This window comes from Malaya genurostris, chromosome 1 (assembly GCF_030247185.1).
Source record: "Malaya genurostris strain Urasoe2022 chromosome 1, Malgen_1.1, whole genome shotgun sequence".
Classification (NCBI taxonomy): Eukaryota; Metazoa; Arthropoda; class Insecta; order Diptera; family Culicidae; genus Malaya; species Malaya genurostris.
The window spans coordinates 106,767,210-106,794,168 of NC_080570.1; the positions used below are offsets into that span (position 1 = coordinate 106,767,210).

At 38.3% G+C, this 26,959-nt stretch overlaps 1 protein-coding gene across 4 annotated transcripts in view; it reads left to right on the forward strand.

Moving 5' to 3' along the window:
• Nucleotides 1–26,959, forward strand: part of LOC131425320 (midnolin homolog) — a 157,409-nt gene that overhangs the window by 32,604 nt on the left and 97,846 nt on the right. For 2 of the 4 annotated variants that reach the window (XM_058587124.1, XM_058587125.1), the window contains one exon: nt 77–952. In XM_058587124.1, coding sequence (XP_058443107.1) covers nt 77–874 — 798 coding nt within the window. In that variant the 3' untranslated portion in view covers nt 875–952. Of the gene's footprint in view, nt 1–76; nt 953–9,436; nt 9,850–22,738; nt 22,905–26,959 lie in introns of those variants that run through there. The other 2 variants (XM_058587126.1, XM_058587127.1) reach the window with 2 other exon arrangements.

Below are 26,959 nucleotides of genomic sequence, written 5' to 3' on the forward strand. Positions count from 1 at the left end.
GGTTCGCTCTGTTGATTTAATTTAGATTGATAATTATGCATGTGTAGTACAATTCAATAATCAATTTTATTTATAGGTGCCGACACCGATTCAGACCAAAAAATTTCCCAGTAGTGTAACAACCGTAACTATTGCTGGTCCTAGCGCTAGCGATTGTATTCTGTGTAAATCCCAAAACACGAGCTTACCATCCACGAGCAGTGCAGTCTATGCCCGTTGTAATCATCATCAGAAGATGATTCCTAAAGTATTGTGCAAATGTGGACATCCACTGACAGCTACGACAACAGCGAGCAGCAACAGTAGTAGCAACAATAGCTACCAATGCCAACGCTGCGCAGCCATCAGTGCCGCGGAGTTGGAAAACTCCAAAACCAAATCGAAGCTAGACAACCTCCGTCTGATTATGCAGCAAAAAAAAGAGCGTCGAGAAGCACGCAAGCAAAAGTGTGCTCCGTATAGCATGACGACCTCCCTGGCCATCTCCCCCTCTGCCCTAGTGCTAGCTGGGGGCAGTGGGTCGACTTTGGAGCCGGTTCGCACTGTACACCGACAGCTTGCCGCCCCGACTAATACCACCGCAAACGACATCGAGATGATGAACACTGCAGCTGTGGTGGAATCTGTAGCACCAGCACCATCGGCGACGACGACGGCGGCGGACATAACAGCATCCTCACAAGAATCAACCAACAGTACCCACACCAGTATCGGCAGTACCAGTAGCAATAACAGTGCAGCCACTGCCACCGCTACGGCCACCACTACTACATCTGCAACCGCGGCAGCGGCTGCGACGGGAACAACCGCAACTTCTTCGGAGGCAACCCAAAATGCCCATCAACTTGTGGAGGAGGTGGATACTGTTGCATAAGGTGTTTTGTATGCTTCGTTTGTCACACCGCTGAGAGAAGCAACGTTCTGTTCGTGCGAGAGAGATGGCTTCCACCAGGTAACTCATGAGAGAAAGTAATAATTTTGCTCTTGTGAGATAATTTATAGCATAATAGAAAACTAGCCAGATTAGCTTGAATGAAAAGATGCAACGCCATCTATGAACGAGCTGCGTTCAGTTAGATGTTCCAATGGAAGCGGCATTATCTTTTTCAGTATTTGGGTTGATTTTATGTTAATTTCAAATGATGTATTGAAACCAGTCCGACGGTTGAAACTGAGAACGTTTTGAAGGCTCTTTTTTCTTTCCTTTGGCAATTGAATGAAGTTTTCGAATAGATACTGTGTTGTAGTGGTGTGAGAGACGTTCTTCACATAATTAAATGATATACGATTGAGTTCATAAACGTATGCTGCTCATTTAGACGAATGATTTCCTCTCCGATTCAGTTCGATGTGAAATTCAATGTTGTTACACTATCTCAGGAAATAAAACAGGTTGATTTTTCGTTACGCATACCTCATAAGAAGAATCTCTTTCACAGTTAAAACAATATCGATGGCGCCGCTAGAGAGTATGGGTTTTATTTGAACAAATTTGTAAATTTATCTACATATATGAGGAAATGACCGTGTTCAAGGAATAGGATATCGATGTGGATTGCGATGGCTGGGATTCAGAATTTTATTAGTCTAATATTATATTTGTTTTCATTGCATTTCATGTTTTATCCTGGGAAAGTAAATTAATTATTTGTTCTTTTCGATGTGTGCTTTTTGAAGCCCTTTTCGTTGACCATTGCCTATCTTCTTCCTGGATGTCTTCGAGTTGTGTTTGAGCGAAGTGGATTTTTAATAATTTCTGATGTCCAAAAATTGTCTTATACACTTCCTGTACCTTACCCATAATCTCTTCTGTTGTTAACAGCCCGCTAACTCTACTTGGATAAAAAATGTTTTTGGTGTCAGTAAAATAGGTTTTTCATTAATATCATTTATATGGACAGTTATTCTTGTGTACGAGTCAAATAGTCTTACCGTCGTTACGAAATGAGTTAATAGGAGCTTTAGTTGAAACTATGAAGAAGTCGTCGCTCGTACCCGCGGGATTCAGTGTTCCCGTCGTGGAACATGCGATTCTACTTAGGGCATTTGCTACGACGTTCGTGTTTCCTGGCGGAGTTCTTTGATACTTCTAGGTTCAGGGTAATTTTTGATCAGCTCGATTTTCTTACTGTTAGGTTCAATTCCTTATGTGTCAAAAGTAAATCCTAAAAACTCAAAGTTCAAAAACTCACATTTATCTAATTGAATTTCTAGATTTGCGTTTTTTAGGGTTTCTGGGACTGTTTGCAAATGTTCATCTAGCGATTTTTCAAATACGATGACGTCGTCGATGTACACCTAACATATTTTTCCTATGTGATCTCTTAAGACAACATCAATAGCTCGCTGAAAGATCGCAGGAGCGTTATTTAGGGCGAATAGCATCCTGGTAAATTCGTACTTTCCATTATTGATAGAAAAGGTTGTGTTTTATATCCTTTTTTCTAATCTTTATTTGATGAAATTCAGATGCTAAATTGAGAGTCGTAAAATATTGTTCAGACCTTTGTTCATCCGACGCATCGGTTTTATTTTTAGTACGACCCAATCCGGTACTGTCCAGGCAGACCGCGATGTTCGAATTATATCATCTTCTTAAAGCTTGTAGATTTGTTTCTTGACCTCGTCTGCATTAGCAGTAGGGTAAAGTTTAATATTATAATTTTGTTAGTTTTCTATTTTTTATTTTTTGAAGTGTAGTCGAAAATTCTACTTAATTTGCTGACCAGAGGACACTGGTCACAAGTACAATTCAGAGGACGATGACGACCGATTAACACTTACCCGTTTATTTGAGACTACCGATTCACTAAGATTTCTTTTTTTAAAGCACACTTATCACGTCCGGATCACTATGGTACGTTGTTCTGTCCCTGAGGACACCACTCCGCGATTATTCCCTCAAGTCTGTCACACGCGCTCGCGAACCCTTCAGAGATGATCTTGTCCGAGAATCCGCGATTCCGATTACTAGTGTCGAGTCTATAGTAGAATATCTACATCACCTACATCGACAAAATTAGTTCGAAGAATTGCCCCGTGGGAATTCGTTTCGTGGTTTCGATTTCTTGTTTTTTTTTCTATTAATCGCTCTCTGGGTGTTAATCGATTATCTAAGATATTGATATATTTTTAATTACATAGGTAATGCGCCTGATCAAGCGATATGATCAGTTCTGCCCGATGGTTAGATAATCGTTTACCTCCAATTTATTTTTGGGAAACTAGAAGTGGTGAAAACAATAATTTGATACAAAAAAGTAACAGTTGTTAAAACTATTAGGTCTTCAACAAACCATTCTAACACGCGGGTTACAATTTATGTAACAATAATTTAGCGACATGATTTAGTTTAAGGTAAAATAAATTAATGTCGTTTGCTGAAGAAGCATTGAAGGTGCCATTAGCGCAAGTTATATTAAAGGTTTAAACCTGGTATGGGCTTGAAGCTTTGTACGATCATACCAGCTTTAGGTCAATTAAATTTATGTCTGCCCTGTTTCTACTAGAAAAGGGAAGCATCCACTTTTTCGTTTTCAAGTTGATGTACGGCAATATCGACCTCACAAACTTAAATTCTACTCTAATAATTGTACTACATATCGTGGGTTCTGGTTCGTCTACTGTAGTTTGTTGTTACTGTTTTCATTGTCCGGTGGAGCCGTGGGTTGAAAATGTTGATAGTCGTTATGACTGTAGTATGAATCGAACGTATGATAATAATCATGTTCATAATGGTCAAAGAAATCACCATATTCAAATGTGCTTTCTGTTTTGTACTAGTTTACTCACCTAGAGGGAATAACCAATGAAGAATTATCTCGAAGTGGAGGACACTCGCGGAAACAGTTCAACTTTTAAAGAAATGTGATACGTTCAGATTTAAACACTTGGATAGTCTGTATGCAACTGACTCGCTCTTCTCGAGTGATCTTTATTTTAGTTTCACTGTTTTATACAGTGTTGCCAATATTTCGGCTCTTTAAATATCTTTTCTTCGTTAAGTTATATAACAGTATATAACACTTTCCACGGGGTGTGCTTGTCTCTTGATTGGTACGACGGCGGATGTGGACGCTTTCCCTTGTTTATATTGCGAGATCGTAAGCTTTGGTCGACCTCCATTGGTTCTGATCTCTGAAATGTATTGAGATGATATTACTTTTTATTCGGAAGAAAAATGTTGTCGGTTATGAGTAAATAGGTTCGGGAATAATTTTGAGCAAATGGGTTCATAGAGATCTGTTGCCGATTTGGCATGAAGGGATATGTCTGGAAGCCTCTTGTATTTGGCATCGAAAGAGGAGAAATATTTCTCGGAGGCGGTCGAGGTGGAAATTCTGGCACTACGAATTCTCTTGATTCAGGGTGCGGAGTGTTATGTTCGTATTGGCAGGGTGCTGATCTTGATTCCATATTGAAATAGTCATATCATGGTATGCTTGATTTAGTGAAGTGGGGTTGAAAGTTTTTAATAAATGGCGAGGCCACGAATAAAAGCATCTACAGCTTTTACCCTGAAGTAGTCAAATTATCGAAAGTTTTTATGTCGCGCTTTTCTCTGTAGTAAAGTAGGAGAGTATTTCTGATCTCCGTCCAGTTGTTGGAATTCGAAACATCAGTGGCCTCGCCTCTGGTCTTCCTTCTGATTTATTCTTCAATTGACTGTATTTGAGAAACTGTTGATCCGGCCTCCCGTTACATATCGAAAATTCCCTTTACGTCGGTCAGCCAGGCCAACAATTCAACCGGGCTCCCTTCGAAAGGTTGGAAATTCTTTTGCGAAATTAGGTAATCTCCCTAGCTCAATGAACTGTTGCATGTTCAGCTCTGGAGCTGGTGCTGGTCTAGGATTTGCCATTGTTTGCAAATGTATTTTTCAACAAATTCGAAACGGTTCTAAGGCTAATTGAAATATTTTCCGCTAATCAGAAAAATTAATCACTTCAACTAACACTCTTATATTTTTGTTTCACTAATTTACGATTAAAAATATTATTATTACTTACATAAAGGACCATGTTCTAGATGCGGCCAACATTTGGTCCGCTTGTCTTTTTTTGTTAGCTGTCCTCGGAATCGGTACCTGCTCATGTTTAAGTTGTTCTGTTTTACCTTACGTTACTCCGGTCCAGCGGTGCCGATGGATCCAACGACACAATGTCTCATGTGACCTGGTTCTTATAACCTGCACTTATTGAATTGGAAGAATCTGGTTTATTGTTCTGAAATTTTGTTTACTTTTCCTCAGATACTGATCACTGTTTTTAACTCAAGAAAATAGACATCGCCCATTGCGGCGATTATTTTATATTTTTTAACTGAATTAGTATCTTCAAAGAGTTTAAGAAACACTTGTTCTAACCATTTCAAACGCGTTCTTTCATTTACTTTATATACATCCACATTTGTTATCTCATAGGAAGGGGTTTCTCCACTCGCAAATGGTTCTCTTCATTCTTCTTTAAACATTATTAAAACACTACAAATGATTAGGAATCCTGCAACATAAGAATGATTAGAAATCTTCTCCTACTCACTAACCAACAGTATTGAGTTTGGTTACTTTTTACTGATTTTCAAACTGTCGTATTCCTTGATATCGTGGCGTGGTTCGTCCCTCCCAGCGCTTCGGGTTGATAAGGCGGCCTCGAAACCAAAACATACCGTTGGGCCCATCTACAATATCTCTGGAAAACCTGACAGCATGGGGCCATTGAACCGATGTCAGGTTAGACGTGAATCCCAGAGAGTACCCGACCGTACGGGAGGCGTCATCCTCCGGAGCCCCCAAGACAGCATAATCCCCGACCGAAGACTCCCAGTGATCGCGATTATATCTATATACTGGACCTCTATCGATAGAATTAGGGGATAGAGTCGAGATATCGCCACGAGTGACCGACTCATTTAGAGTGAGCTTGTTCTTTACATTCAAACAATGTTTGTACTGGAGGTCATAGCTGTACTCGTGCAACACGTGTGCGACTAACCCGGAGTTTGACAGTGTCTCGAAGCTCTTGCAGCCATTGTAACAGAGGGGATAAGAGGTTAGAAAAGGGAACCCGGCGATCAGCTTTTGCGACAGTTCCACCCATTCGTGAGTATTCAGAACGACTCCGTTTTTGGTACAATAACTCGTCCGACATGCACCTCGGAAAGTTGTGGCCTGAAGGGATAACGAGTGAAAGCTCTCATTGTCTCTCCGACGGCCCCCGGACAACCAGTACAATATCACGGAGTCGGTGGGAACACATGCAGATGTCGGATCGGTCGTATTGAACCAATAAGAGTGTCTATTTGACGTAATACAGGGCGCACTCTTACAACTACCCGAACTCAACAAGTGATCTTTATACGAGTCTGAGAATGGGTCGTAAGAAACCGCATTCGGTATGATGTTGATCCCGGAGTCTCCAGTGACATCATCTCCGAGCCAATGACAGTTCGGGAACGGAGATTCAACGTTTGTTATATGACTTTCTCTATACTTCTGATAATGTTCTCCACATTGCGTCGGGGAGGGTAGATACATCGACGTCTCCCTCGTTACAGAATCGAAACCGAAGAAACTCCTAGAGCAACGAGTGCGCTTTTTGATCCCTGTACAAGAGAACCCACTAACAAGAGTCACCATATAAGGGGTCCAGTGTTGCACTAGGGCTGACGAATCAGAGTCATCAGGGACGATCCCATTCCTGCCAACCACGGACTTACAATCGATGGCCTCGGGAGAAAGCATTCGCCACGGGTTCACCGTTCCGTAGGGTCCGATATAATAGTGACCCCCCGAAGTCACTGGAAGACACAGGCCGCGCATAGCGGAGAAGACGGTCAACAACCACAGGGACAACATTTTGACTCGATCAATACTTCCACTAGAACTTGTAAAATTATTATTTGATGTTCTTGCCTCTGATTGTTTCTAGTGAAATTGTTGTTATTAAAGCTGTGGTTACCGCTTTGATTTCCAATGTGATTGGCTCTGGAGACTTCTGTGTTCCTTAGTCTCTCTCCAATGTTCAACAGACGCATTTGCAATCTACATATTGTTCTTCTAAAAAGCTCCACCAGGGCCTTTTCTCTATGACTCTGATATGCTTTGAATGGTTCGTGTGGTTTTTGTTTTAATGTCTCCGTCTCTCCGAATTATTTAATTAAATTTGATTTAGTCTCCGACCTCTGTTCGGCTTGAAATTAGCACGAGCAAAAATTTGAACAAGATAAGTAAATTTTTATTCGTCAAAGAGAAAAAAACGACACTGACGCCCATCGCTAAAGATGAGCCAGCTAAAAAAAGAGAGAGAACAATAATAAAAAAAAGAAGAGATAAAAACTTTAGAAATGTTACTAAATTTTACTCACCTCGACAACACGCGTCGTCTCGCATCAGCGAGGAGTTAGGAGAAATATTTTCTCATTCTCTCAAACCATTTTGTTGTTATCAACCATTCAAATTTTCGGCAGCAATTCTAATTCTGTCTACGGGTCGTCGCCCGAGACTTACGTCTATATTCCGCGAATTATCTGAACTGACTCCCACACAACTCTTCCCAACTATGGGTTTTTAACCTCCTAACTTTCAATTCGGGTGAAGCCCAAAGTTTTTAGTACAAGCTGAGCCCGCGATGTTAAGACGAAGGTTCATCCGACTTTCTCCCGAAGTTCTGGACTTTTCTACAATGCTGGCAAATTCAATAGAAAATTTGGTGAGGGTGTAGCAACTGTTTACTTTATTTTTTCTGTAATAATGTTTTCTGACCATCATTGCCCTTGCCATTGTTTAAGCCTCTTCTCCAGCGGTCCTGGGCCTAGACATGGACATGTCATAGTATAATGTGACGACATTGCTGCCTCTCATTACTCTGTCTTCGGGCAGCTAAAATTGTTGCTAGCTCGTACCTGGGAAATGAATTCAATTTTCCCGCGACTCGAGGATATTGACGTTAGATAGACAACTACTTTGGGATGTTTATATTTCAAATAAAGCACGGTCAGTTTAAAATCAGACCGGCTGCGAAGTCTGTTTAAACAGTAAGGCGAAATTTCACAAAAGGAACTTAACTTTGCTATGTTTACTTGTGTCAATATTTTTCCTAATGTTTGTCTTAGTTCTATTACAGTATGTCAATGATGTCGTCCGTTATCATTTTTATTACTGCATTATTTCTTGATGAAGTTCGGAAAATGAAGATTCTATGAACTTATTTCATCTACTGTTAGATGAGAAAAAATAACCACTATTTGCTGGTATGCAAATACTGTGTTTTCTATTACTCGTTGCGTTTCTATTCATTTATAATGTTTTCACCCAATTCGCGATATGAACTATCACGTCGAGGTCTCCATGTATTGGATTGATTTAATTGGGGTGGAGTCCTTCGTCTAGTTAGTACCGTCCTGCGTTACAAACCGATACTAAGTCTGGTCGTGTGGTTAATCTAATTCCCTGCCTGCGTTACAAACAAGGAAGTAGATCGACCTAGGGATACAAAGTGGAACAACAACGACGAGCTGCGGTGTTTCGGGACCAACAGTTTATCTAAAAGGCCCCGATAAATTCAGAAAAGGCTCTTTTTATACTCAAAATATTGCTGCCTAACCAAAAATTGTATTTATTCCAGCTTACATATATCTGGAATTCACTGCTAACTCTTAAATGCGAAATGTTCTTTTCTGTCGTTTTACGCAAAGGTGTTCTAAATCACCCGTACTGCGCATTCTTGGGTTAACTAACTGCCACATATAATCAACATACATGTTTTCATTGCTATGGATTTATGCGATTGCCGCGCGATCGTGTCTCCTGTGTACATATTGAATTAACTTGTCCGAACATGCTTTCCTCGCTCAGTGGTACAGTTTTTTACTGACTGATGCAATATGTTGGAATAGCCAGCCGTGAGCACCGTAGAAACTTTACTAATATACTATCTGTGCTAGCTAAGGTATAACGAATTATGGTTTGGAAAGATCTCTACGACATGATTTCGCGTCCTGATCTTGATCTATGATAAAACTAGGGCTGTTGCATGCCCCCTTACTCACTGAGCCTGATGATTCCATAAAGTTGATCGCACGGGTAGTAAATCAAAAGGTTGTGTTGTCGGAATGTAAAATTTATCTCTAAGATTGCCGTTACAAAAGATTAGCCATTTTCGTTTCTTTTGTTGCTCGTTTTCCTTATCTTATCTTCGGCAATCAATATAATATTAGCCTTCCTTTATCCTGGAAAAGTAGCACGTTTCGTTAGAGTTGTGTCATGGGAAGATTGTCGCAGGTATTCCCTTTGTCTCATAAATATGTGCGTTGCCCGAGCGGCGAGAGGGGGTATTTCTTTTTAAAACACTTATAAAATCGCACAAATTCCTTTTCTCTCGTTTTTTTTTTATTCTTCTAATATCTTTTACACTTTACTGTCCTATCTTCCCTACAGCACATAACTTTGTGCCTGACCTAACTTCTGCCCTAGCTTCTACGGTAATCACTTCTACCGGTTAACCGACGGTCGAACAAGGTTCTAGTTAGAGATGTCCTGCGGCACAAGCCACCTCTAAGTCTAGATAGAATCTATAGTTTGCAGCACCTGCGTAACAAATGCTACACGCTTATAGTCTTTGGGGAAGAGTCCTTCGTCCAGTTAGTACCGTCCTGCGTTACAAGCCGATACTAATTCTGGTCGTCTGGTTAATCTGATTCCCCGCCTGCGGTACAAACAAGGAAGTAGATCGACCAACGGATGCAAAGTGGAAAAAACCAACGACGAGATCCGATGTTCTGGGTCCAACAGTTGAACCAAGAAGCCCCGATAAAATCAAAAACCGACCCTTTTATACTCAAATATATGTACCTAACAAAAACCTATATATATATATATATATATATATATATATATATATATATATATATATATATATATATATATATATATATATATATATATATATATATATATATAATTTAAAATATCTACCCTCGCAAAGGGGTTTTTAAAAAGAGAGAACACTTTTCACTTCTAAGGTTAAACTGAAACTAACTTTATTTTTGTTCTAACTTTACTCTAAGCCTAACCTAGCTAGCTGCCGATCGTGAGAACCCTGTCGATTTACTATTCCCTAGCGCCGGTAACGCGATACAAGATTTGTTTACCGTGTACGTGACTGATGCTGGGGCGACGATTGTTGTTGATGCTGCGGTCTTCATTCCGTGGGAATCTCGATCGTCTGCTATTGGTGACGTTCTTGGGAAACGCTGGCTGTTAACTCCTCCATCCCTTAAAGAAGCACGACCCGTGCGTTCGACTAATGCTGTTGAAGATATTTTGGTTTTATGATAAACGATGCCTAGAATTGTTGTAATCAGGATAACTGCGCATATGAAGGAACCAATTGATAAATGTTGTTTCAATTCCAAAGATTGAAGGTTCTTCCTGGTTTCGATATGTAGGTCATGTAACTGGGTTATGTTGACGTATTTTTCCAAATGTGTTTCTGCGATTTGGTTTGACCTTAGTGGTGCGATAATAGGGTGACGGAATTGAATTTCGTAGTTTTCAAATAATTTGTTTCCAATAATGATGGTACAATTGTGGAATGAGACGAGAAAAATGCCTTTCAACTCTTTTTGATTAATTCCACACGTGCTGCTCAATGTAATTTTGTTGGTGAGCGCTTTGACTATTATGGTACCAGGTGCGGGTAATTCATATTCGATGGTTTGTGGCAATTCTGAGAAGGGACATTTTCCGTTCAAACCTCTAATCAATGGTGCGATGCAATCATCTGCACTGATGTTTGTCAATAGTTCTCGTTTACAGATAGTAATTTTGGGCGTTTCTTGGCATCCTGTAGAAACGGCTAACGTCTCGTTTACATGTTTGAAGATTACTTTGTGGTCAATGTTCACTGTTTTGTTGTTCACAGGTAGCGGTAATAAAAGCATTTTGTCAAACACAATAGGCTGTACGTTAGGGATATTGATGCTGATAATGATGTTATCTCCTTGATAAAACGCTGTAGTTGTCAGGTACACGCAAACTTCGTCTAAACTATCAATCTTGAATCCTTGCTTGGTTAGCTTTGCTGCTATGACCTCTAGTTCACTATTTGATAAAATTTGTTTGTTTATTATGTTGACCTTGACGAGTGATAAGCTATTTTCTATAGAATGTAATGAGTTTAAGAGCATATCTAATTGAAATAAGATTGAAATTTTAGTGGATTCAGTTATGATATAATCTTCTTTAAGTAAAATTTTAGCTAAACTGTTCTCATGATCCTTGATCTGATTGTTTACAATATTAATTCGTTCTTGAAAATTTGCATTGATAGATATTTGTTTGTTATTTTCATTTAATAAGCTATTTTCATTGTTTTTCAGTGCATATAGATCTGCATTAATATTTCTCAAATCCTGGGCGTCTAAATTTCCGGTGATTAGTTTGATAGTGCTTCCTAACACTTCTATTGATCTTTTTACCTTTCTGTTTCTTGGGAGAAGGCTCATGAATGTATCATTTATCATTGAAAGCTTTAATTCGATTAAATTTGAAAAATCTCCTGTTTTATTGTTGATTCGATTCAACACATTTTTAATTGTAGTAATTGAATTCTGGAACTGGTTTAATTCTATAATGTGCAAAACCTTATCATAGCCTGAACTAATTCTACCTTCTCCAACTTTCATAATTAACGCACCCGGATTATTCGAAATGTCATGTATTTGAATGAATTGAGGATAGGAAAAGGGAATGAGAGAAATGAGTGCGATGATCCGAAAGTCCATCCTGAAAGAAAGACAAATATTAATTTCAAAGTCTTTTTATGTTTTCTTTGTGAATTTCCCGGCCGGACCTATCGAGGATCGTTCTTTGTTTGTCCTCCATAGCTTCAGTCGGTGAAAATCTTTCTTTAGTTTTCTTTTTGATTCCTTGAATCCTTTTGAAAACTATTTCTTCGTCTGCTATGTGAGGTGCTTCTTCTCTTCCTTTATTGTGGAAGGATAAATTTTTTGATCGTGTCTTATCGTTTGCCAAAATTACCTCATCATAGAAGTTGTCTCTTTCTTCTATCATTTTCTGAATGTCAAGAGGCCGTTCGTGTTCGTCCTTTAGCCCAAAGAAAATCTCTCTCGGTTTGAAACCGGTGGCTGAATGAATCGTGTTGTTGTACAAAGTACAAGCAATTAAGAAAATTTCTTTGTGCGTAAGGTCATTGTACTGGGGCTTTATACATCGAAAGATTTCTGCAACTGTTGAATGAAATCTTTCGACCAAACCATTACTTTCACTGTGATTAGCAGGCACGAAATGCATCTGTACATTCAAATTATTTACCATACCTCTTATGTCGGCTGATCGAAATGCAGGTTCGTTATCACTTACGATAAGCTCCGGTGTACCATAGGTTGAGAAAAGTTTCAGCAGGCCTCTTCTAACATCGACTATATTCCTGGATTTTATTGGGATCAATACTCCGAATCTAGAGAACTTATCTACTGCAGATAAAAAGATGTACGGTTGAGTTAAAAATATGTCAATATGAATTATTTCTAATGGTTTTTTCGTGTTCGGTGTTGAGCCAAGTTTAATTTTGTATGGGTGTCGGTCATATTTGTTTCGATTACATACTTCGCAAATTTTGATGAACTGTTGAATTTTATGCTTCATTTTTGGAAAGTAGAACCGATTGGATATTTGTTTTTCGTTTTCCCAAACTCCTCGGTGGGCTGATTCATGAGTTTGTTCAATGGTGGCACTTTGTTCCTCGAGGGTTTTCAAGTCAACCAAAAGTTTCTGCGTGATGAAAATTTTGAAAGTCTTACATCGACTAAAGTAATTTTTGTATACTATTTGAATCGTATTTATCAAACTTTCGGGACACAATATGCAATTATTGCGTTTCAAGTCCATAAAATCTTTAAATATTGTTATCAATTGAGGGATACCAAATATTAATTTTGTAATTGTTCTTCTATGAACTCTCGGAAAAACCTCTTCGTGAATATTGTTTTCTTCGGGGCCAACTTGAAGGATTATTTGATTACTGAAATAATTTAAAGGTTTTTCAGTACACGGAATGTATTCGGAATCATCCGTGTCTGCGGAATGTACTGTTGCGTTATCTGATGATAGTTCATTTTCGTTAACGTTAATTTCTTGAACAACTCTAGACAATCCGTCTGCTACGACGTTTTGTTTTCCAGGTTTGTATTGAACATCGTAATCGAATTCTGCTAAGCTTAAACGCCAGTGGATCAATCTTTGATTCGGTTCTTTTAAATTCAAACTGTAAGTTAACGGTTTATGATCGGTGTAGAGCGTAAATTTCCTTCCATAGAGGTATGGTCGAAAATGTTTACAACTCCAAACGATCGCCAAGAGTTCTTTTTCGATCGTTGAATAATTCTCTTCAGATTTATTCAATGTGCGTGAAGCAAACGCGATGGGTTTGTCTTTACCCAAAGGTCCTTGTGAAAGAACAGCGCCAATTGCATGATTAGAGGCGTCTGTAGTTAAAATGAAAGGTTTATCAAAATCTGGGTATTGGAGTATGTCATTACTAGTGAGGATTGCTTTACATTTTTGAAATGATTTAATGAACTCTTCAGAATGAATGATGGTTTCGCCTTTCCTAAGTGAATTTGTTAAAGGTTTCGCTATTTTCGCAAAATCTTTTATAAATTTTCGATAGTAACCCAAAATTCCAAGAAAGCTTCTAAGTTCTTTTTCGCTCTTTGGCAATGGCCAATTTTTAATAATATTAATTTTGTCTGGGTTTGGCTTAACTCCTTCAGTAGTAACGATGTGTCCTAAAAATGCAACTTCTTTACATAGAAACTCGCACTTATCTAATTGTACTTTCATATTGCATCTAGATAGTGTATCGAAAATTTTTCCCAAATTATCCAGATGTTCTTGAAGACTACTTGAAAAAACGATGATATCATCCATATAGATGAAACATCTTAGGCCAATGTGTTCTCTTAGAACGTTGTCCATTACTCTCTGAAACGTAGAGGGGGCATTCTTTAGTCCAAAGGGCATTCTCAAAAACTCATAGTGTCCATTCTCGACATTAAAAGCCGTTTTGGGAATGTCTGATGCTTCAACTTCGATCTGGTGGAAACCGGATGCTAAGTCTAGCGTAGAAAAATAATTGCATCTCCCGAGTTTATCGAGGATGTCGGTTATGTTCGGGATTGGGTATCGATCATCGATAGTCTTCTCATTTAACTTCCGATAGTCGATTACCAATCGCCATTTCTTTTGGCCGGAAGCGTCCATCTTTTTCGGGACGATCCAAACCGGAGAAGTCCAAGGGCTGACAGAGTGTCTTATAATACCCTGTTCAAGCATTTTGAGAATTTGTTTTTGTACTTCCTCCTTATGACAAAAGGGGTACCGATACGATTTGGAGTAAATAGGCAAATCATCTTTTGTTTTGATGCTATGTTTTATTGCGTTAGTAAAGGTAAGATGTTCTCCTTCTAACAAAAATACACCCTGATTTCTACTGATGACGTTCAACAATTTCGATTTTTCGTCTGAGTTAAAGTGATTCAATCGCAATTGATCGAATAAACGCTGGTTTATCGGCTTGGCAAATTTTGGTGAAGGTTGGGTTTCAAAATTATTTAATTCAAATTCCATGGGTTGACTAATATCGATTCGCGATAACTCGTTCGAACTATTAGTTATGGCTAAACAAGCTCGACTATTCACTGCGCTATACAAGCCTGAGTGCAGGAGTATATTGTTGCAAATAAAAGTATCTTCTGATACTAGGAAATCGCCGTTATTGATATTAACAGGAAAGCTTACGAATTTCGTCTCGTTAGAGTTTAATTGTATTCGTTGAGAATGAGGATATTTTCGTTGCATTTGAATTTTTCCAGAAGCAAATTGAAGTTCGTTACTAGCAGTAAGAATATTGGCTTTCAGCAATTGTAACGCCTCGTATCCAATTAATCCATCGAAATAAGGATGAAAATCAAAGATATAAAATTTCAATTTTTGTGTGCCAGGAATCTGAATAAAGGGGTTAAATTCAACAAATTGATTTATTTTATGACAACCATTGATATTTTGAACTGAGGTTGGCTCGGTAAATCTGCATTTTTGAAGGTTTACGTGCTTGGTACTAATGTAATTCTTGTTTGCACCTGTGTCTATGAGAAATTTTAGTAAGCCTTTGGAAGTGTTTATTTCGATGTAAGGGATGAAATTATTTACGTCGGATGAAAGTCTGCCGCCACTTGATGAAAATTTAGATCATCAATTTCGGCTTCCTTGCTATCGGTTTCTTGATTGGATTCTAAATGTTGGGGTTTTGTTTCGACTGGTGGAGGTTCGTTAGTGTTTTCATACGCAGTTTGATATTGTTGGTTATAATTGTCGTAATAATAATATTCATTGGGATCATAGAAATAGGAATCATCACAATTTGTTGGAAATTCCTCTATTTGAAAATGTGGACGGTTCATATAATTTATCTGCCTACTTCTAATGGAGCTATCCACTTCCATTGGAGTTGGCTTTGGTTGTAGGTTTTGAGTCACTCTTTGAGGAAACGGAAATGGTCGTTGTTGGGGATTTTGAAATTGTCCTTGCGGTGAGAAGGGAAATGGTCGTTGTTGCGGAAATTGGAATCGTGGTTGTTGGAAGGGAAAAGGTCTTTGTTGTGTGAATTGAATTGGTCGTTGTGGTGGAAATTGAACGGGTTTTGGTGAAAATGGTGGAAATTGTGATCTGTTGTTAAACGGTTTAATGGGCCATTGTGGAGATGAATTTGGCTTTTGTGGAATTGGTGGAGGTGTGCCAAATGGTTTATTTCGCGTGTGAGAGTAATTGCTTTCTTCGATGCATAATCGAAGAGCATCCTTTAAATTTGTTGGGGCCTGAGCCCGGATTATTGGTCCTAACGGATCCTTTAATCCTCCCAAAAATACTTTTAGTCCTAGCTGTTGATAAAAATTGTTCTTCGCAGCTTTCACAGCTGTGTGCTCTTCACTGATGTTCAGCAAATTCACTAACAGAGACACCACATGCGAGATTTTGCTGTAGAATTCTTCTACAGTGTTCACTTGGTGAATAGCGAAGAGGTCGCGTGTCAAAGACACCTCATCCCGTCGGTCGCTATAATGAGTAATTAAATTTTGCTTTATGTCGGTCCAATTCAAATTTGTACCGTACAATTCTAGAATATTGTCTGCTTCTCCCACTATTTTGGTTCGAATTGCTTGAATCCAAACTTGGTGGCAATCTGTTCCAACAGCTCTATTGATAGTTGGCATTAAACTATCAATGGCTCTAATAAAAGAATGCAATTTTATTGGGTTTCCATCGAAACTGGGAAGGTCTCGAATGATCTGGGGAGTCTGGAGAGATTTTAAAATACTCTCGGGATCTCCTGCAGCTCGAGGTAGCATATTTGTTCTAGCCTCGGCAGCTGCTACTTGAGCCGCTTGGGCAGCTTCTGATGCACCTAGAAGCTCCATTCTTAATTGTTGAATTTCGTCCTCCTGTGAGGCGATCTGTTGATTAAGAGCAGCGATGTGCTGTTCCATTTTCACTGATTTGTTTAATTAAAATTAATTTCACTTCACTACAATGTCAATAACTCACTTTTAGGCAATAGCTAAGAAATGTTAGATGCGTTAAACTTATGTGATAATAGTTAATTAAAAGATTAAAATTACTTACGGTTAGGTTGCGATATTCTCTCGCTGATAACTAGGTGATGGGTCCGGTGCAGCTTCTTCTGGATCTCTTCACTAATCACCGATGTACCTTCGGGGATGGCTCTTCGTGCCGAAAGAAATCACTTGAAAAAAAACCGCACTACAATCCGAACGACTGCGCCATTTAAAATATCTACCCTCGCAAAGGGGTTTTTAAAAAGAGAGAACACTTTTCACTTCTAAGGTTAAACTGAAACTAACTTTATTTTTGTTCTAACTTTACTCTAAGCCTAACCTAGCTAGCTGCCGATCGTGAGAACCCTGTCGATTTACTATTCCCTAGCGCCGGTAACGCGATACAAGATTTGTTTACCGTGTACGTGACTGATGCTGGGGCGACGATTGTTGTTGATGCTGCGGTCTTCATTCCGTGGGAATCTCGATCGTCTGCTATTGGTGACGTTCTTGGGAAACGCTGGCTGTTAACTTATATATATATATATATATATATATATATATATATATATATATATATATATATATATATATATATATATGTATATATATATGTCTGGTAGACTAATATATATATATATATATATATATATATATATATATATATATATATATATATATATATATATATATATATATATATATATATATATATGTCTGGTAGACTAAACTACCACCTACGTGAATTCACTGCGATCGCGTCGCTTATGTACATAATCAATTAATTCGATCGGTGATACAGTTTTTTCTGGCTGATGCAATATGTTGAAATAGCCAGCCGTGGGCATTACAATGACTCAACTGTTCTACTGCCTGTACTAGCTAAGATAAAGATTTTTATGGAAAAATTAGGGCTGCTGCAGTTACAATGTAAGTAAATGTAAGAATTACTTCTGTATGATTGATGAATATCGATACACTGTCATCATCGTTATCAGTTATTACTCTACTGGTCTACTGTCTGTACTAGATAAAGATTTCTTTGGAAAAATTAGGGCTGCTGCATGCCCCCTTACTTACTGAGCTTGATGCTACCATCAAGTTGATTGCGCGGGTAATAACTTAACCCGTTATGCTAACTAAATGTAAAACCTAAGATTGCCGTTACAAAAGATTAATAATTTTTTGATCCTATTTATTTTTTTGTTTACATATTTATGTGTTTTTTTTCTGTTTACATATGCACTTTGTTTCATTTAAATATTTGATGACGTTAGCTTCCCTAACCTTATAATGCCGTAGCGTGTGCTTCCATTCCAAACCCAGTGCCGCCTTGTAGTTGCTTTTGTCTGTACCTTCTCTGTGTGGTGGGGTGATCGAACGGTTGCTAGTCTTGGACTCTGGGTGCCGTGTCATTTCCTCCATGGTGGCTCCTTCTTCTCGTCTGGTTCTCATCTCAGTATCCTTCGGTTTGTTGACCATAGTTTAGGAATTAATCGCTGTTTCGTTTGAGTTTTAATTATCATCGAAACTGCTGCATTATTCTGTCCGATGAGTTGAGGCTTCTAGCGCATCTCCAAAAAATGTTACGTCTGGTTTCGTGGTCGCTTTCCCAATGATCATTGAATTCTTTTCCTTTGCTTGTTTATGGCACTCAGTTGAGCTTTGACGATGCCCACTGAATGAAAGACGGGGTAGTACCTTGTATTGTTGTGCCACCCCCGCGCAGATCATTTCCTACGGTGTCGACTACGTTTACTTCCTTCTTGTCTTATTCCGTGAGAGATATGCGATAGCACTTTGGACTGTTGTGCTGCACCCGCGCATCGTCTTTTACTGTGTTGACTGCGTTCTACTTCAATTCGTTGCTATGGTCCCCAATACCGAATCTGCACCTCCTTCCGATTTACTGGCTCTTGTGTTCATGTTTCCGACATCGTGATGGGTCCACGGTCCCCTTTGTCTTCGACTTGCCACCGCATTCGACCACACCCTCTCGTTCTCTTAGGTAGCTTTGCTATGCTACCGACATCCTTCCTTCTTGCAAGACCGCGATGAATACGTTGGACGCACACGTTGGCCAGGGCTTTTACCTCTTCTAGGACTAATCTCTCAATAAATCTGCATGCGCATAACTATAAACTGTAACTAACACTCAATTGTTATCATTTCATATCATTTCACTAATGCATTACTTCCACTGAGTTTTAACACAAAATCAGATTTCGTAAACAATCGTAGACTCATGACTGATTATATATATATTTCCACTGAGTTTTAACACAAATCAAATTTCGTAATTTTAATTTTTTGTTTTTCGGCAATCGGAATAGTGTTGGCTTCCCCCCCCCCCCCCCCATCCTGTAAAAGTAGATGTTTTCTTTAAAGTGGTGGCATGCAAAGATTGTTGCATTGTTGTTCCTAAATTATTTATTTCTTTATATATATTTAATTAATTTTCCTTTTTCTTTCTCCTCTTTTTTTTTTTTTTTTTTTTTAAACAACTTTTTTTACATGCCGAATATTACCTCATTTTTCACCTCGTTCCTATTCGTCTTTCGTCCTTCACTTGTGCATCTAGACTGATGGTCTGCTATTGACCGCGACTCCTTCTTCCTGTCGAACGGAGTCTCGGGTTTTTTTTGGCTGTTAAATAGACCTAGAAATATACTTGGATTTGTCTTTTAGTTATTTGTCTCATATATATAGATATTTTTTTCTTTGTGGAGCTTATTTAGACATTCTTCTTCAGTCATTCTGGGGCGCGCTTCCCTTGTCCAGTCATTCCTTTATACCTTTTGCTTCAATCATTCTCGCACATATGCTGACAGCCCATAAGGATAAATAAAGAATATTCAGATCACTACGATATTTCGAGTGCTTTTGTTTTTAGTTTGAGGGTTGCGTGTCTGGGTTTTCTAGTATATTCGCGTCTTTATTCGATTGACCATCAATTTCGCGTGCATGTGTTTCTGCTGTGACCGTTCCTACTACCATTGTTTCGACAGTGTTTCTTCCAGTGTTAGTGATACAAGGAATATTTATAGTTTCTTGAGTTAGTTCTTCTTTTAATTTTTTCTTGTTTGTGTGGGTCATGTCATTCGATGATCCACTTTTTCCGTTATGCACTATTTTGGTTTTAGTACAACATGAAAACTTTCCTTTGTGACAGAACGCACATATCGTCGTTACTATACCACATATGATAATTACTGTACTCATCGTAATCCACGGCTGTTCCAGGGGCGCATATATTACATTCTCTAACAGTGTTCGGTGTTCTATTATTCTTTTAACGTCAATACCCAGGTCGAAAAGGCGTTTATTATCAATAAATGTGAAAATCTTATTATCCTTATCTATTACAGGAATAATCTTGTGCTTCCAATTAATCAGGCTTTCCGGTGTGACATCTGTTATATTTTCGAGATATATTGTCTTGTTTCTATTTCGTCCTTGAGAATTACCTATTTTTACTTCGTCGGTTACCAAGGTCATTCCTTGGTTTAGTTTGATAGCGCCAATTCCAATTATTTCCCTAGTTGTGGTAACATCGTTGTTAATTATGGTTATCTTCTCTTTCGTTGGAGCACTATATATCCATTCATTTGTATGCGCTGATTCGAACCACATTGTGTGATTTAGTTTCATAGTTCTTGCTTCGCATGAGTCTCTTAGGCTTTTATATAATATTTTAGTTATACATTCGTCACTTTCCGCTAGGTTTATCTCGATTTCTTCTAATGAACAAATTTTCATTCCTTGTATCGCGAAACATTTATTATACGTTCCAATGTCTGTTATGAACCCCCATTCTTTATCTTTCTGCTTAATTATTATGTCTTTCTCTAAATGTATAAACGTCACTAGATTACCTTTTAACTCTGGCGTAACGCTGCCTTTGTATGCTTTGTAGGGCGTTTTTTTAATTAGTGGTATTTTTACATTCAAATGTAGCATGTGTCGACTGTCTATTTCATGTGATACGTCGAACAACTGGAGCACTTGCGGAGATAAATATCCATCTCGTGTGCGCAAAAATTCCACTGCTTCTGGTAGTGACTTTTCGTATTGTTTCATCTTCGAAGTAGGTTGTCCAGTTCTATCACCTCGGCCAGCAGCTCTGCTCGAGTGCAGCCAGTACCTCCGAGGAGGTAATGGCCGAAGAGCATGTGAAGGAATGGCACACTGGCCACAAATGCTGACGCCGGAGTGCCGGGATGAAAATCTAACCAGCGGCGTAGATGCGCCAGCTGGAAAAACACACAGAAAGAAAAAAAAATTACTCACACATGTTTCTCTGAAACCACAGATGGTACACAGATTTTTTTTTTTCGTCTCAAAAATTTCCAACAATTATGTATTTCTTCCATCTCACTTTGGTTGATTTTCGCGAAATAAGAACATTTCAAAGTACTGCTAATCTAATAATGTTTTTTTTGCACGATTTTCGATCATATTTTTTCTGTACTCCAGCTTAATATCCAATACTTTAAATTATTTATAACAATACTTCACAATTTCTCCGCTCGGACACCGAACTCTTTTCTTTGCCTGCTTCGGGGTTTCACTTTTCATAACATTGCCCTATGGTTGTTTCAATAATATATTGTTGTTGTTTATGTATACGAATACTGTATAGCAGTAGCGAGAACGTATTTTTTTTTTCTGTTTAAACCACTAATCTTCTAGATAATTGGCAGATTTTCATAATGATTTTAAAAAGGCAACTCTGGTACTTACCTGAATCACACTGGTGCTCTCGCACCAACTAGCGTATGCACTTGGGGTACCGATTACGAATACTTGACGAGACATGTTCGCGATCCGAAGGGCTCAAACTAAATGAAATTAAGTTAATCAAAAGAATGGAAACAGAAAAAAAACAGGCAGGGATATCGCAAAAGTAAGCAAAAAAAAAAACCGAATATACTATTCGCAATGACGTACATTGAGTGTAGATCATAACGCCGACGAAGCATGAGCGGGCCATAAACGGCCGACGTGAAACTGTAATTTAAGAATCTTCCTGGAAATCATAGCAGGCAAACTCGGCGATCGCTTTGCGGACATATACATTAAATAATCTATAGCGGGCAATTGTCTCGAAAAGGCAGGTAAAATGACACCCCGATTATAACGAACATCTATAGAATAGTTGAATGAACAAACCACGCGCCGATCAAACTGGGTCAATGGCAGCGGTGCTGGCCAACACGAATTGTAGCATACACTGGCGCCAATCGCAAATAACAAATCGAATGCTCTATGATTATAGTTTATAAGAATTTATAATTGATTTTTTTTTCCACTAGGACTTAGTTTGCATGAAAGTTTTTTTTTAAGACGATAAGTATGATGTTCTTTACGCAATCATGCATTTAATTTCCCGGTTGTTGTACTAAAAATGACTTTAAACGTTTTCTGGAAAGTGGTGTTTTGAGCAGTCATGAGCCTTAGTGCAAGTCTCCTCTTGAAAGATGGATTGGGCAGGGGTTAGTAGAATGAGGATGAGTAAATATGTGTTAGTAAACTCCATTTTGATAACAAACCACAGTACTTGTATCCACAAAAGTATGCTTTATGGTAGTCCCAATAGTAGTTATCACATTAATTTTACAAATTAATAGTAGTTATCACATTAATTAAACAAATTAATCTCGTTCAAGTCCAGTTTTGGCAAACAAAAATTTTAATTCGGTTCTCGTATTCAAAACTACTTAAATGTGTTTTAACGATAAGTTTCACTATTAAGCTGTTCATTTAACGCTTAAGCACTTATTGAAATCTGCTATGTTTCACACACAAGGATATTTTGTTAAAAAGTTTTGAAAAACAAATGTTTCATTCATGTCTATTCATGCTAAATTGAATATGTGTATTAGGCCGCAGAAAACCTTTTTGTTGTTGTCGTTCATTTGAAAAAACGATGTAAAAATCTAAAATTATAGTGGTCTAGAACTCAGTTTCAAATCAGTACACATGATACATAATTTTTACCGCGCCTAACACACGAACCATACGAACAATGAACCTGTGATAGCATTTTTTTTCTCCTATTCTCGAACATAACTAAATAAAGCTATAATTTCTAATCTGATAGTGCTATAATATTTGGACTATTGACACTGGCTCTAGGATATTCCATATCGGAAACCAAGCAAAAACAAAATGACGAGGCACAATTACCACCTAATGGCGCGCTACCGAAACTTGTATTAGAGGAACTGGATGACACAAAAATCACCATGGGAAAATTCAATATTAGGGTGAGTCTAGACTTAAAGCAGATTGATACAGAAAGATACAGTATAGGGAATCTACTCAAAGAATACACGAGTGTCATCATCGTTATCAGTTATTACTCTACTGGTCTACTGTCTGTACTAGATAAAGATTTCTTTGGAAAAATTAGGGCTGCTGCATATGTTAGTGTTTTTTGTGTATTCCCTGCAACTCACTTTACCTCATTTTACCCTCACTTGTATTCGTCTTTCTTCCTTCATTTATGCATCCATGCTGGTCTGCTGATCCACTCGTTGCCGCAACTCCTTTTCGAACGGAGTCTGGGTTTTAAGCTGTTAAATTGACCTAGAAATATACTTGGATTTGTCAGGAGTATATGTATATGTTTTCGTGGAGCCTATTTCTTTTCAGACATTCATCTCAATCATTCTGGGGCGCGTTTCCCTTGTCCGGTCATCCCTTTATTCCTTCTGTCCCTTTTAATTCAATCATTCTTACACATATGCTGACCGCCCATGAAAATAAATGAATAATATTCAAATCACTACGACATGTGACCGTATTTGAAACAGTTGTAACACAGCATTGGGCTCGGGAAATATGGCCGGGTGGGAGTTCATCATTCAAGCGATTGCATCACCAAGCACGAGAAAATTTAATTAAATCAAAAGAAAAACGTAAGGAGCTGTATGATAAAAACTCCAACGAATGGCAACCAATGTGGGGGGACTTAGTGTTAGGCAAAGCCAATCCCACAGGCGCAGGCCAAAAATTACAATCACTCTGGAGAGGACCATATGAAGTAGTCGCTCTACCTAGTGAACAAACAACTACAATTAAAACTGGAAACAGGCTTGAGAAGATACATAATAATCGATTGAAAAGATATACCGAATGATAAAAAAAAACTACTAAAACTAAAATTATTTACATTCTTTAGAAACGAGAGTAACATTTAATTGAAACCATTAGCGTCTAAAGCTGTTAGTATGAAGCTAAAAGATAAATTTCGGTCGCTGGACGACTGCCGCTTCTTCACCCGGGATGTACCTATGCGTCCCGGGTCCACCGACTACCGCGGTTGATGAAGCGATAGATCCGCTCCAGAATCCCAATCCGTGGAGGCAAGAAGTACTCTCGATCTCGCCCTAGGATAAACTGTATAGCTGTGTGATCCTCCGCTGTCGCGGGCTCCGGTAGCAAGGCGGGACGCTAGCGGCGGCGCACCCAAACTAGCAACTCGAACAATAGATCCAGCCGGGAGCATCCAATACCTCCGATGAGGTATTGTCCAAAAAGCAGGTGTAGGAATGGAGTTCTGGCTATAACCGAGGAAGCCGCTGTCCCCGGAATGCAATTTTTAATCCAAAAGGCATTCTAGTGAATTCATATTTTCCTGAATTTACCGAGAAAGCTGTTTTTCAGTATCCTCATCGGAAAGTTGAATTTGATGAAAACCTGATACTAAGTCTATTGTAGAGAAATAACATGCTCTTCCAAGTTTATCGAGTATATCTGCTATTTCTGGTACGGACCAAACGGAATTTCTTTTTTCCTGCTGCGTCCGTTTTCTTAGGCACAATCCATACTGGGGATGTGTAGGGAGCAATCGATTCTTTAATTATTCCATCGTTCAACATATTTCGTACTTGTTTTTGAACTTGTTCGAAAATTTGAAGGTATTTATAGGATTTTGTGTGGATCGGAATGTCATCTGCTGTGCGAATATGGTGTTTAGTTTTCTGTGTAAATGTTGGTTTCTTGTCTTCGTCATATAAAATTTCACTGTATTCGTTAATGATTTGTTTCAATGCGTTTTCTTCTTCAACGTTCATGTGGTATTTTCTCAAATCGTAATTGATTCGCTCAATTCTTGAAGGGGTAATGTTTTCCAATGCGACGTATTCGTTTTCGAGATTCAACTCGGTAAGATTTATTTCTGTGATTTGTATGTTATTTTTCTGTATTACAACTGTTGCCTTGTCCTTCTTGCTTGTGTAAAGACCTGGCAAAATACTGAAGTATTCTAAATGTTTCTCCTCTTCTATTAGGAAATCGCCTTCATTCTTTACTTTTATTGGGATAAATTGATGAATTTGTTCATTTAAATTAATTCTGTGATTTTCCGAATATTGCTTGCTTAAATGAAAAAATTTTCTGCCAATTTTAAGTGTGTTTTTTTTTTAATGTCGAATTTTGCATTAAGATCACGGAGTGTTTCGTAACCTATTAGACCATTAAAAAAATTGTGAAAATTGAGCACAAAGAACTTAACTCTTTTCTTCATTTGAAATATGTCAAGAGAAGCTGATTTTTTTTATTTCATTCCTCGTATATTTAATATATACTTTTATTCCGTGTCGACTAAAAATTTAAGAGCGCCTTTGGACGTATTAATAGTCAAGTACGGAATAAAGTTTTTGGTTTTTAAAGTGTCTAATATTCTGTCTAGTTCCAGATGAAAATTTAATTCATCAGAAATGAAGTAATCGTCGTCGTCCGAATCCATTGTTGATACGTCTGTCTTATTCTTTGCGTCTAGCTGAAGGGTTTGGTTCTCAGTTTCTAGTTCGTGATTATTAAGTTGCATTCTGGACACTCGCGTTTTCATTGAGACATCGTCGTCTGGTTTTTTTGTGGAAGAATTTTAATTTTTGAATTTATGTGAGTTTCCGAATATTCCTGGGGTGCCATGGTTCGAGTTATTGAGTTATTAGTTGTCTTCGTTTGCATTGTAGGTTTTCTTAAAGTCTGATGTTTTTATGACTATTTCTTTCTAGTTTTTGACGGTACGCTGCGTTTGAGTACTGTGTTTTACAAGTGTATGCTTCTTCCAATCATTTGGGTCTATGAAAATCATCGAAAGTTGCTCGCTTAGGCCATCAACGTATCTAGTAGTGCTCATGAGACCAATAAATGCGTTTATTTGTTTAGTTGCGCCACTAAACTCATTCATTGAATTTGCCGTACTTTTAATAACGGTGTCAATTTGTTATGGTATTCTGTCAACGTTTTCCTTCCCTGTTTGACGTAAAACAGAGATTGAAAGTGAGACGTAAGATCTCGCTTATCGCCGTACGAATTTAAAAGTTTGTCTTTTATTTCGGGCAAGGTTGATGGGTTGCCCGCCGCGATTTTCATTTCTTTTGCCTTATTGCCTCCAATTATTTAGCTTTTTTTCGCTTTTACTAGCTGAACGAAGATAGGTTCGTCTCTACTATCAATGAAGAGATCTAATGCGTCTTCGGCTTCTTGAATCCAGGCGAGAGTCTCTCGTTTATTCCCGGAGAATGTACTCAGATTTTTTATCGGAACAGGAGTTTTGTAATATGTGAAAGGATCAATTGGAGGTCGAGCTCTTAAAGCCGCCAGTTCCTCCATTAAATTATTTTGGTTTTGTTTGAGCTGTGTTACGTGTGCTACTAGCTCTTCATTATTCATTTGTTAAATCGTTTAACTGTCTGTTCGCTTCAAAGATGCTTTCGCGTTTCTGTTTCGATTTTAGTTTGTCCAGCATTTATGTTAGTAGTCCTAACCCTTGCTGTGATATTTCAGATCTTTGCTTACCGCTGGTGGGGGCGCCGATCTCTGAATTAGTAGTATTTATTGGTTTGATCAGAGTAAGCTACTGGTTCGTGATGAACAGTGCTCGCTTTGATTTTTAGTGTTATTTTTCAAGCGGTAATACTTACAGAAGAACTATTTTTAGCATCTTCCGGAGTCTCTGATTATTGCAATTATCCGTGTTGTAGGTTTCTTTGTGTTCTCTTGCGACTTCGATAACTGCAAACTGTGTGATGTCCGCTCACCAGTGGCTCCCCGAGATGTCGATTATTCACGATGAATGTGTCACAGTCGTTCTTCACAGAGTTTTCAGTCATTTCTAGTGATTGCATTAACTCTCAACCGTATTAAGTTTTGGATATCACAAAAATTGCACTTAGTTTCTGTTACAAAATGTTCCATCAAGACTGCGCCAGCAATGCTCCTAACTTCGTGGGAAGCATAAAAAATATTTATTACACTTTTTGATGAGTTGAAATCAGTTTAAGGACTAAAGACTAATTTGAGTTTCACT